Source organism: Aedes aegypti, chromosome 3, assembly GCF_002204515.2.
Source record: "Aedes aegypti strain LVP_AGWG chromosome 3, AaegL5.0 Primary Assembly, whole genome shotgun sequence".
Taxonomy (NCBI): Eukaryota; Metazoa; Arthropoda; class Insecta; order Diptera; family Culicidae; genus Aedes; species Aedes aegypti.
The window spans coordinates 297,651,929-297,665,912 of record NC_035109.1 but is presented as its reverse complement, the minus strand read 5'-3'; the positions used below and the strand labels follow the sequence as shown (position 1 = coordinate 297,665,912).

At 34.7% G+C, this 13,984-nt stretch overlaps 1 protein-coding gene across 6 annotated transcripts in view; it reads right to left on the bottom strand.

Annotated features, from left to right (window-relative positions):
- The window catches only part of LOC5571875 (formin-like protein CG32138), a 314,369-nt gene that overhangs the window by 88,000 nt on the left and 212,385 nt on the right, over positions 1–13,984 (bottom strand). For all 6 annotated transcript variants that reach the window (XM_021853950.1, XM_021853953.1, XM_021853955.1 and 3 more), the window contains exon 4: positions 13,748–13,834. In XM_021853950.1, the coding sequence (XP_021709642.1) occupies positions 13,748–13,834 (87 nt within the window). The remainder of the gene's footprint in view (positions 1–13,747; positions 13,835–13,984) is intronic.

Here is a 13,984-nt window from a genome sequence, read left to right as displayed (position 1 = left end):
TCGTTTTCGTTCAATCTATCATAAATTGTTTCAATAATGTAAAAATGTTGGAATTTGATCAATTATTCGGTTGTATTTTTATATATTTGATTTTGTATTACAAACATTGCAAGGCTTAAGGCTTTTTTTAAAGAAAAGTACTGATTTACAAATTGTAACTTTTAATTGTTGTGACTGCACAAAGTACCTATTAAACTGCCAAAGTCTCAATTAAAAAAAAAAAATCTTAATTTTATGCAGTTATTCTATTATTTTTCAGGATAAAACAAAAACATAATGATTTGGTTGAACCGTCTTAAGCCATCCCAATTTTTGTAAAAATATCCACTTTTTTGCGTCGTTCGTCTCCCCTGAGCAATTTTCTGGATACGACACTGCAAATTATATGAAATATTACATGTAGGTCTATTATTTTATTTTATAAAAATAGTTAACTGAGAGATTATTGATCTATTGAACATAATTTGTAAGCAACCTTATACAGAAAACCAAGCTGTAGTAGGATAGACGGTCACTAATTTTGTGAGATATTTCATCCTGCTGCTCCAACAGTTTACGCTGAGCATTAGTGCGATACGTAAATTACTTTATTGAACCTAAGAATTCACCTCGCTCGTGCTTTGTATCACGGGCGAGGTTTACTTGGTAGTGTTGTACTTTTAGAATGGCGTGAATGGCACGTCATAAATTCTACTCTCCCTTGTCCACCTCTATGTAATTAATAGACGACCTAAAACCCTTCAAAATGCATCAAAAGTTCAACGTCATAGGCGAGAAATGCATAAATTGAGTTCTCGCTACACGCGCAAGCGCACCCCCCATCTGCTCTGCACCGTAGCTCAGCTACTAGTGCGAGGAATTTAAAAGGACACGGTAAAAAATAAGCACCATGCTATCAATAGTTCTGCACTTGGATTTGCACTACTGTTGAATCTTGACAAAATCAAGGTAACAGCACTTGAATACAACGTTGCATGTTTTGATTTGAAATAAAAAAAAGTTAAAACAAACATTTCCGCCTGACCCAGATTTGAACCACCAACCTTCGGAGTGCAAGTCTAGTGTCTTACCTCGACACCAACTCGCATCTGTTGAAAGGAATTGAATTGACCTCAATCACTTTCTACAACGAGCTGTCAATGATTGCTCTCATACAAAAGACATGATGTTCAAAATCAACGACTTTTCACTTCAGAGTCTAGTTCTAGAGACAGTAGAGCAAATCCAAAGTTGAAACTCTTCAAATCATGGTGATTGGTGTTTTGAATTGAGTCAAGTGATCAATCTATTCAATCGAACGTGCTGATTTTTTACCGTGGATCAGTCTTTATGACCACACTTTCGCTACTGCGATGGTCGTGCGGCGACCGCACTAAATCTAATTTATTCGAATGTTTGCAAACTAAACGCCGCGAGGAGAAGAGAAAATGGCGCATGTTGCGAAGCGATTTCATTTTCCCTTCGCTTCGGCACGACCGACATCTGTCGTTTCCGAGCACTTCATTCACACGCGGAGGCATCAACACACGAACGGACGAACGAATAGAGTAAAAAGCCGGTAATATTTTTGATTTTTTTGCTATTTGAAGCACAATTTTCAACATGATATTGTGACGAATCTACAAGAGATACACTTTTGCTCCCAAAGACACTTTGGTAGCTAACAAGTTAATGCATATTTTGTAGAAGAACTTTTTTAACATTAATTACGATAATTTTAATAAAATTCATGAAAATACGTCGAAAAATGCTGATTTTTCCGTCACTTTTTGCAAACTTTTCGTAATTTGAGCCTTTGAATCATTTTCTACAAAAATCACGTCCAAGAAACTAAGATAGATTAGATCATAAGCTTTCGATTCATGCGCAGAGATTAAATGTATGACGCATAGTTAATTAGATATGAGGTTTCAAAGATGAACAAGTTGAAAATCTTAAAATCGTGAATAACTCACTTAGCAGTGATTTGCGACCCTATGTTCCATGGGCCCTTTTTCATATCTCATGGAGACCTATCGACCCTCAAATTATTAAAAACATGGAACCAAACACCCTGTATATATATATATATATATATATATATATATATATATATATATATATATATATATATATTTTTTTTTTTTTTTGGTTTTCTTGAGAAAAACACATAAAAATATATTAGGAGTAGCATTTTAATCCATTTTCTATAACCTAGGGTGAAAAAAAGTATTCTAAACCACGTTCGTCCAAATCTAGGGTGGCGCGTTTTGCCCCCTATGGGCATATTACTCCCAGTTCCCCTACACCTAAAAATGGTTAAATGGCAAAGAAAGCACTGTGGAAGTGCTAAAAGAACGGCAAGCTGAGATGAGCGGTTCTGTCCAGTTGGGACGTAACGTCAGATATAAGAAAAACAGTTACACACATAATATATTGGTCCAAAAGAGTCCAGTTTTGGCTTGAATCATACTCAATATATAGTATTCCCACAGGTCCGAGCCTACCAAATTAACAAGATGAAAAAGGTCGTCCCACATTTTCTGGTACACTTCATAAGGGTATATTCATTCAGATCAAAAATTGTCGGTTCTATTTACAGGGTGTCTACTCGTTTACCGAAATGAAATTCCCTGATATTTCCAGGTTTTTTCCAAGTTTTATAAATTAGTCCCAGGTTCAAGAAATACTCTAATTTTAAATGACCAAAACAAACTAATGACAATTTTAAAAAGTGTTGTAAAGTGTATTCACTCTTCTAGACATTATAAAACAATGTGCTAACAATATTGAAGCTTAATTCGAATATTCACGTGAATTGTATTTAACAACTAGTGGTCCCGGCAAACTTCGCCTTGCCATCAAGTAGGCTGTTGTAAAATGTCATGGAACCTTCCATACAAAATGACATATTGGTACTCTCCCGGTTTACCAAATTTTCCGAAAACTTCCCCAAACTTTTCCGTCACACGAACACGTCGAAACCCTTCAAGAAGACAACAGCACTCCATTTTTATTTATATAGATAGATAGATAGATGATGGTGTTTTTAATTTTGTTTTTAAAAGTTCTGTCTATCATCGTGTTCAGAAAACGAATAATAAAGTTCCCGTTTAATCAAATCCGACCTTTATAACATTTACAAATGTGGTAATTTCGGTAAATGATTAATTGATTGCATTTCATTCGAAAACTTTCAAGAGCTCTGAATGAATCATGATTGTAAAAAAATAATTCGAAGTTGTTTAAATTCCAGATAACTTATTTGGAATCTGTTTTTCCGTAATTGAATATTTTCCAATAATTTTAGAAATTGTTCATGAAGCTGGCTGGTAGGGACTGAGTGTTTTGAAAATAGAAAATTCAGAAACCTCTTGCTTGAAAAAAGAGACCTAACAATAATCAAAAAACAAATCGAAACCTAACAGGAACCAGGAGAAAAGAGTTTGATTTTTTATGGAATCAGACCTGAGAATATTTTTTTGTTTGAACTTCCTCGAGATATTACGACAAATAATAGTGTTTGAATTACTGCTTTTTCAATGATTTTCTCAAGGAATTTCATCAGAAATAATCTCAGGCATTTGTACGAGTAACTGACACTGAAGAAGACTGCAATTGGTAGTCGAAATACGCGTATCTGTCAAAGATAAGCTTTTAGGAGCGGAATTAAAAGGTATACGGTACTCCATCTACTTTTAAGTTTCTCTATTTGAGATTCTGCTCAGAGGATTCGAACATTCATTGAAGAGTTAAGAATTTTATTTTGGATATCTTAAATAACAACCTGAATTTTTCCAAAAAAAAAATCACAGGAATTACTTCGAAGATTCCATCAGGAATTACTTCATATAATTTCAGATATTTTTCAAGAAAATCTCTAGTCCTCAAGGTTTTTTTTCGGTGATTTTCCATCGGTTTCCTAGAACATCGTCCAAGGCTCCCGTTTTAAACATGTTGCAATATTCAACCTGAAATGCCTTCAGGGATTTCTCAGGATTTCCTACATAATTGTCCTTCAGAATTTCTTTAAGATTTTGACTACGAATTTCTCTAAGGATATCTTGAGAAATTACTCCAGAGATAGCTTCTAAGATTTCTTTGGAAATTACAGTAACAAGAAATCCAGGAAATTCTAGTATCAGTAACTCCTCGTGTAAAATTAAGAGATTTCTGAATGAAGTTTTCACAGATATTGCCCAGCATTCTTCCATAAGTTTTCCGTGACGAATTTCCAAAGCAAATATTAGAGTAACCTCTGAAAAAACTTGTGCAAGTTCTTAAGTCATTCTTGATAAATAAGGATTTTTAGAGAAACTCTTGACAAAACTTAAGAATAATTATACTAAAATTATTGAAAAAAAAAAAAAAAACAGTTCAATATTGAATCTCTGTGAAGCAACTCCTTGAAAAACGAAATCGCTAAGAAATTGGTAGGAATGATCGAAGGATTTCTTGGAAAAATAGTTGTAGTACCCGAGCAGGAACAAATAACTCCCCAATAGCTTATGCATACCATATTTTGGTATCATACCAAAATTAGGTATTGTTCAGTTATCAATACCTCATTTTGGTATTACAATGGTATTTGAAAAGAATGTTTAAAACAATTAAAAATACTTCATTTTGGTATTCGACAGGTATTGAGGACTGCTGGAGGTATTGAACTAGTATTGAAAAAGTTCATTTTTATATGAAAATCCATGAAGTATTATTTAGGTATTACTATACCTGATCTAGTTATCAGCTTGGTATTTGTAGAATATGCAGAAGGTATTATTTGAGGTATTTTACCTCTTATGCAGGGCTCATTCATACCTCATTCAGGTTGTAAGTATTGGAAATTGTCTGGTATGGAATACCTCAATTTGGTATTCAGTAGTTATTTTCTTCTGCTCGGGTAGTAACTTATGTGGAATCTTAGATGAACTTTTGAGAATTCTATGGTATTTTTTTTTTGATTCATTGAGGAATGTTTGGGACAACTGTAATCCTTGGTTGAAATGCAGAGGAAATTCCAAAAATAAATAAGAGTAACTGAACCACGAAATACAGGTCGAATATGAAATGTTTCTAATAGATTTACTGATTAATTACTCGATGATTTTTTGTAACAATTCTTTGGAGTGAATGTGGACATAATGATGTAGAAATTCTTAAAAAAAACCTGAAAAATTCAGTTGAAGAATTATTGAAAAAATATCTCGAGGAAGTCCTAGAATAGTCTTTGGAAAAAATAATTGAAGTAATCTCTAAGGAAATGACTAGAGGTAGTAACGTTGAATTGCTCGAGGATGTCCTGAATCAAATTCTAGTGACATTCCCTTAAGCATCCTTTGAAAAATTGCTGGTAGAATTGGTAGAGGAATCTCTTGAAGAATTCCTAGAGAGGATCCTGCATTAGTCCCTGGAAGTATTCCAGATGAAATATCTGGAGAAAACAAAAAGAAAATTCTTGGAACATTTTCTCTAGAAATATGTAAAGAATTTCTGAAAGAATTAGTTGAATAGTCTCGTAACAGGCTTTGAAAGTTTCTCGAGGCCTTATAGAATATTGCATCAAAATTCACTACAAGCAAGATAGGGAAAAAGATCCTTTAGAGACCATATTGGTTAAAATAGGGACCTTTCATCATAAATAGAGACTTATTAAAGATTTGAATAAAATAGAGACCAAGTATCTGAAAAAAAACCCTGAAGATATTTGATGTTTAGATAAGGCGATAAAGTTCCATATCTGAAAAGATCCTCACTGAATAACTTAAGTAACGTTATGATAGCGGCGTAGCTAATTTTTTTTTTTGCAAAGAGTATTCTGGAAAGTAATGGTAATCTCTGGATTTTGACGCAAAAATCTTTTGAACTGAACATATTCTACCATGAATTACTGCCTCAAAATATTTCCCCTGATTGTAATTCAAATTCCCTGAGAAATTCCAGGTTTTTTCCAGGTTGAATAAAATTCCCTGATAATACCAGGTTTTCCAGGTTTTTCCAGGTAGTAGACACCCTGTATTTAGAATAATTGATTAAATCAACGATGTTAAGAATAGGATTGAAATTTGCATTGGAATTAATAAGGGAAAATTTTATTTGTTTTCTGTACTTGAGTTTCAAAGGAAAATTCAAACAGTTGATGATGCATGACTGTAAACTTTCTAAACTTGTAGATTCTAGTTCGAAAGTAAATTTCGAAGAGAGATTTGTTGAATGTTACAGGGTGAAATCGGAGTTTCAGAATTATTCAGATTGAGATTTTTTGGATGAGATTTGATGTTGTTGTCCTTAAAAACATGTCATATTAAGATTATTTTAGTTTTGAGCATTCAACATGAAATAATTTGAGCCCATCTTAATTTTTTTAAGAAGGTATCATGAACATACTGAGTTCTCATCTGCGCAGTTTTGTATCTGATATACCATTCCAAAAAACTTTCACATAAATAATAAGCACGATTAACGAGAGGAAGAATGTATTATTCTCACATGTCTTCACCATCTGGAACAAAACCAGTTTAACGAGGTACCTAGCACTAATACGATTCATTTGATCCATCCAGCAAGGTGCCTCTCATCACGTTTCCAATGTAGTGATACAATCCCATCCGATCCGATTACCATTCCTCAAGATCAATGATGCACGGCCATGATCGGACGCTGGACTTTGGCGCTCCAGCCGGTCCATTTGTCATGTAATAAAACACCAACCGTTACCAATTGCTGATATATGGTAACAGAATTCTCGCTGCATCGAAATCGACAGCGATCAAAATACATACAGCTTGGTATCAATAACCACGGACGATCTGTTGTTGCAGCGTGATCTAAATCTCAATAAACGCACAGGATGCGGGTTGGTCGCAATTTAGCACACTCGGGATTGATTTGCACTGACCGACCAGTAGTGTGTCAGTGTGCAATCAATCTTGTATGGAGGAAGGATAGTGCTCACATTTGACGGTCGGGTGTAGCCCGGATTTCATTTCGCTCCATTTGAATCCATGAAATCAATGAAGATTAATGCCAAATGTGGAGCACATACTCTGCGTGCAACAGTACAGTTTATGTTTATAGTGTAATTTACAATCAAAGGGATTGATTTACTCGTCGAAAATATGTTGTTGTTTGTATTTGATTGAAGGATATTTACGTCTATTGAACATGAATTGAATGATATGATGTATTATGGAGGAGAACTGCTTCGGCAGCATTAAATGGTGTCACACTATATAATAAATCAAATGTTATAATATTTAATGAAAATGAAAATGTGTGGTTTCTAAGTTGTTACCAAGAATTATCTGGAGATCATATCCAAAGTTGGTTTTACATGTTCGTTTTGATTTGCATTACTAGTACATCCTACAGACATTTTTTGTGATTTTTTTTTATTTTGACATTAGAAAACCAATTTGGGCCTGATATCTGCTTAATGCAGTTATGCTCAATTTGTGGTCCGTGGGTAACGTCTTTTGATGCACTAAAGTTTAGTATGAATACTGAATGATCCTGAAGGACTTGGGGGTCTACCCGTAGTGATCAATTAATATTAATTTTATTGAATTTTTTATTCATTACTAATTTGAAACAAACTATCGTTTTGTCTCAAATACCGAACATCCTATATTCCAAACACTCTGTTTTTGTATGGCGATTTCGTTGAAATGTTTCGCTGAAATATGTCATCAAATTAGCTGAAAATGACAATCGCTTGCAATTCAATTTTACGTCTTCCAATTTATTTTATACCTCGGGAGTAGTATTGATTCTGTAGTTCGAGGTCAGAAAAACTAGCTCAAATAAATTTGTTAGCAAAATTATCCATTTGAATATGACTTATTCGTGCTGTTTGGAATTTGAATCAAGATGTTCGGAATATAAGACAGAATAAGCACAGCGTTTGGCATTTGAATCAATTTTTTCCATACTTTTACGTAAAAACAATACTAAACAAGTTCAAATATATGTATGTTTATGTTTATCGGCACACCCAACTGCTTACAGTTGGACCCTACAAAAAAATTAAAATTTTCACAAATATCAACTAATTTATTACTATCAGGTGCATTTGAAGTCACTGTTGGCCTTAAGTGTTCGGAATATATATGAATCAAAACGGTATTTTCATTTGTTGGCTTCAAAAGTTCATGCAGAATTTTTGAAGGATGGACCAATGCACGAGTTCACTATCTGACGTGCCGTGTTATTTACGTGACCATGACAACGAGTGAATTCGGCCCCGCTCAAACGTCAAATTAGTGCACTCATGCATCGGTCCATTAAGAATGGGACTCTGCACGAAATTCATCCTCTCTCTTTCACTCTGCCATGGAATTAGTAAACAACAAGGCCAGTAAACGTCAAAATCCTAATCAAAATCAAAACAATGCAGAGCCCCATAGAGTTTCTCGCTGTCACTATCAACGCTTAAAATTTGCTGATTTGTATAGGCCGACTGCGATACAATTTGGATTATTTAATTTCATATCAACATCAGTGCATTGATGGCGATAGACTATGGATACCACTAATGGGTTAAGTTTAATCTTAAATTAAGTAAATAAAATGGCGGTTAATCAGTACGATACTCTTGATAGTGCTGCAGATGGATTGAAACTGTGTGTTGGTCACTGAAAAACATTAATAGCTTGGATAATAGGGCGATATTCAAAACTGAAAAGGTAATAGATGGCTCTTTTTCAATGGTAGTAGAAACGAAATCCTGAAGCAAAGAAAGCACCACGGAAGATGAACTAAACACAAAAAGTAATGTATTAACTTTACACTTGATTTCTAATCACTATTTTTTTGATTCAGTTTCCTAATTGCAAGCAATTTACGATTTTTATTATTTTCCTTACGTTTTGACAGTTCTCCGACTACCATTCTTCCATGCGCTTGTGTTGAAAGTTTGAGAAATTTTAGAATCCAACGTAGCGCGATCAGTGAGTGGAATACAAACATCAGTGTCGCCGCTCGGCGGCCGGTAAGAGAAACTGAATGTTCGAAAGGTTGTTTGCCGGTGGCGCCAACTGTTAGCGTTTGAGAACAAAATAAACAGTCGTTACCCTATTACCATGTGATCACTTATTCTGCAGTAATTGTGATCTAGACTGCGATGTCACATTAACACATTTTGTTGTCATTTTGTTTATTTTAGTGGAAGTTTTGTCGTGATTTTTGTTATTTTAACTACTAACCTAATTTTGTTAGAAAAATGTGCTTACTGAGTAACAAAATCTGTTACAATTCTGTTGTGATCCACTAGTTGGATTGGTTTTATTTTATATTAGTTACTAAATGCTCCTTGTGCTAAGCCCTAAACCTACCGGTGATATTTATTGCTCTCGTTTTTTCCATGCTCAAAGATAATAGGAGGAAATAGAAAATAGGATTCAAAAATGTATGCATCTATTTACATCACTTTTTATCATACTGAAACGATCATAATATACCCTATTGAAAGATAAAAATGGCGGTTTTTTACATTTGGACTCATATAAAAAATATTAATCGCTCCAATCAGTGATGCTTTTTGAACTGAACGCGAGCCAAAAGTGAACGGAGCCCGAGCCAAATTTGCACGAGAACGCAGTAGACAATGAACTTCCGAGCAAGAGCCAGCCGCTGCTCAAGAACGGCCCGTTCAGTTCACAATTTTGCTCGGAGCTCTTAAGTGAGAAATGAATGAATTAATCGTCTAATATTTTCATGAACAGAAAAATCATACTGCCCTAGGTGTTTTAAATACCTAAACATAACTTTGACTTAGATTTTTGTCGTGTATCAGTCAAAGTCATTTGGGTTCAATTTTTGGCTCGCACGGGTTCATATTTTTGAACTGCTCAATGTTCAAGCCTACTTGATCGCTGCGTTCAACAAATTGATACGCGAAATGAACGCGTTCAAATGCATCACTGGCTCCAATACTTTTTTGTAAGGGACTTTGGTTTTTGCTACAAAATTCAGTTTTTTTTTTTTAATTTTTTTCAAATGCAAATTCATTATTTGAAGACAAATTTGTTCCTGATTTCAAAATCAAAGAAGAATAGAGAGAGTGTGTGGTCCGATGGAATCAAGGTTAATCGTGTCCGGTTCGCGTTGTGCGATTGCGAAAGGATTTTCGAGGTCAATCGAGGATGGATGATCAACTGGTGAGTTTGTTTCATACTTATGATTACACATTTGTATCGAGGCAAGAGCATGAAAAAATATTAAGAATCGGTAAGGGTTTTAAAAGATTATAGTCAAACAAAAGTGATTTTTTAGACAATAGAGGAAAAACTTGGAGGAAACTACTTCTAAGTAAGACTAGTTTTAATTTTAGACAAATTCCGCAAACTTTTCGTAAATTAAATTTTGAAAAGAATGATGCTAAAAGTTTCAAAATTGGTTGAAAAATAATAAAGTTATAAAGACTTCACTGAAGGTTATATTTCATAACTTGAAAATTCACCTTGAAGTCGCTAGAGCCACCTTAAAATCTTAATATTTTTGGCTCAAAATTAGAGGTTTCCATTTTTATGTGATTTGAATTCAAATGAGCGTACGAATTTTTGGTTTGGTTTTGGTTTTGGTGGTCAGAACCGCCACGCTGATGCTGTGTAATACAAGCGAGGTTTTCTCAGGATTGTACAACATAAAATATCATAACTACTGAAAAGATTTTTGTGATAAACAAGAGTCATGTACATTGATTCAAAAAGTTTTGCTATAGGGTCGGTGTTCCCTTAGTGGACGGTCCCCTATAGTCGCACTAGTGGTTTTTTACGGCCGTTTCGCTGGTAATCGTAGCAAAATAATTTTTGACATAAAGATCAGTAGCTATTTATCTAAGTACCATTGACACACAGCTCGATTTTGTTCAAAAAATGATCGAAATAAATAGTTTTGCTTAAAATTTTAGCTCCCTTGCACCTATAGTTAACCTATTGTTCCTATAGTAGCACTACTAAGAGAAACTAATTTGTTATTAAACAAAATAGTTGATAAATTAGGAACTTTTTTACATCAATCGAACGCTTTTGATCCACACTTCAAAGGAAAAATATAAAAATTTTGTAAAAATACGGTTTTGATTTGTGTTTTGCCTATTCCGTGAGGCTAGTGCTACTATAGGAACAGAAATTAGGAATAGTGCTACTATAGGCACCTGTGTTCCTATAGTGGCACAGGCGATAATAAATACAAAAACATGAGTTTTCTTATGTTTCATAATTTTTCCACAAAGCCAAGATAAAAAGCTGTCAGATGATCTAAAAATAATTCCGTAGGCTTTATTTTTTGATTTTATACGAATATTTGTTCTTAGCTATGCGGCTATTGGTACATCGACCCTATGTAAAATTTATTTATTTTTTTATTTTTATTTTCACTATCGTCAAAAATTCTGGGGGGGGGGGGTGGACCTGGATGATTCTGGAGGGGGCCAGGCCTCCCTGGCCCCCCTGTTCCTACGCCAATGAAGGCATGTGAAATTAAGCTCTGCAAGTGTTATGATTTTAAAATCAATAAATCCAAACAATGCCGAATATTTCTTCTTTTCATAAACGTATTTCAAGTATTGATGCTTACTCTTCACGAGTTGGCTTGAGAATGTGTTGATTCATTTATATAATTATTTCATTATTGTATTGCAGGATCCAGGACTCTTACGTGTTTGTGAGATCGAAAAGACCGGGTATTTCTAGATTTGTTAAAAATCAAAATGTTGTAATGTATGCTACAAATGATCACAAAAGTATTGATAGTGGTCTAGAGTGCCACAATTTGGCCAATAGTGCATTACTCAGCAATTGAGGTTTAAGTTCTAGGGCAGTACAAAGTTAGCCAGAATAGCCGGAAGCAGCTAGTTTGGTAATAACAATATTTTATGACTAATAATAATAATATAAAATTGGCTCCGTAATGCCTTACATCGCTTGCGCCTATAAAAATCGGTCTATTTTGAAAAATTTTGACGGCATGTGAGTGCAATGTGTCATTGAAAACATTTGAACATGCATACCGGTATTAGAGTGCCTAAATCAGGCCTGCCCAACCTTTTTGGCTCATTTTCGACATAAATGGTTGGTGCGTTCGCAAGAACAAACCAATATAAACAAAATTAGTCTCAAATGAAAGCTTTGTAGTATATCTGTCTAGTCCATGCTGAAAATTTGAAAATTATGTTAAACTCTTCACTAGCGATGCAATTAAGTCCAAAAAATGATCCCGCGGGCCGGACTGATTTTTCCCTTTGCTTGCATCGCTAGTGAAAAGTTTGATATAAATTTAAAATTTTCAGCATGGATTACACAGATATACTACAAAGCTTTCATTTGAGACTAATTTTGTTCATATTGGTTTGTTCTTGCGAACGCACCAACCATTTATGTCGAAAGAGAGCCAAAAAGGTTGGGCAGGCCTGGCCTAAATAATCTATTTGAAATTGGTGATTTTAATAGTTACACTTCAAAAGGGCGTAACTCAAAATTTCGGCGATTTTCTTATTCAAAACTTTGCCCAGAGGTTACAAATAACTAAAAACACTTACTTTGCACCAAACTTTGATGGTTTATTTTTTCTGATAATCACGGCCAATAAAAATCCGTTGAAATATCTCAGATTTCCTTTGAATTTGTGGACTTACACAATAAAAAAAAGCGTAACTTCAAAACGGGCCCTACGATTTTTTTGAAATTTTGCCCAGACATTCAGCTTAGCTATAGCAAACGACTGGTGAGCACAGATTTGATGGAGATTTTTTTCTGATAATAAGGATCAGGGGAGCACCGTGTCTCTGGTTCTAGCGTTTGCTATGAACGAATACTCCACTGCACTGTGACGTCACGCATCAATTTTGACAGGTACTGGTACTGTTGTTTACAGTTTGGACTTAGTACTTTTTTCGAATCATTCTTAATTTCGTGAAAGTTTGCTGCGTTGAGAGGTCAAATCCACTGCAGATACCCACGGATCGTATTATTCTATCTTCCTACCGTGGAAAATCGTTACCATCATCATGCTGGTGATAGAAATGCGAAGATGAAAAAATGATGGAAAAAACGAAACGTAAACAACAGGACCAGCAGCTGTCAAATAAGTGAGGTTAGGCTCGTCATATGCAGCGCTCTATAGATCATTCTAGTTACCTGCGTAGTAGTGCAATGTTGACAAAATTTTCTTTGTTTGCTGTGAGAACTGTCACAACATTGCTTTTGTTTGCTGTGAGAATTCAAATATAAACATAATTGCTACAAATCATCCACTTCCTTGTTGGACTGACGTTGACCGATATTTCATTGACGTCAAACAAACATCGATACGTTTTCATTCTGAGGAAATCGACTTGTGAAAGATTGATTGTGCGTTGGTATTCGGGGCAGTTTGCTTGGAGACCTCTAAAGTTTGAGTGTGATAGATTAAGATTGGAAGATAGAAGCAAGTGAGAGATATACAACTACAAAGTACAAGGAAATATATGGGCCTGGGATTGAACCCATGACCTTCTGCTTATGAAGCAAAAGCGGTAGCCAATCACATCAATAACCCTATTTGATAATGAGATTATCAACCAGAAATTGCGGTATTCTTAGTCATATTCGAGAATTTCTAATTCTAATTGATTAGCTGAATTATCGTTAGTTAGAAACATAACGTCAGGTCTTAGTAATAGCTTGAGTAAGTTTCATCAAATTAGCATAATAGTGGTACCTAACACAGAACACTTAGATAGATCGATACTAATAAAACAATATAAAGTGTTAACAAGGAAGAACAAACTTACTCGATGACTTCGTGAAGCTTTCGGATCCAGGTAGGTTCGTAGCTTGGTGAGATAATGTGCTGGAGGGTCCTTTGCGTGAACCATTTCCTGTAAAAGAATCAAAAGCAGAATAATAATTATTATTTAGATAAAGTCGTTTTCAACCATACTAGGCATTACTATGTAGTGATCATTTCAATGAGTATCATGGCAATGAGTAACACAATTTCCCATCGGATTCGAAATGATAATGATGTG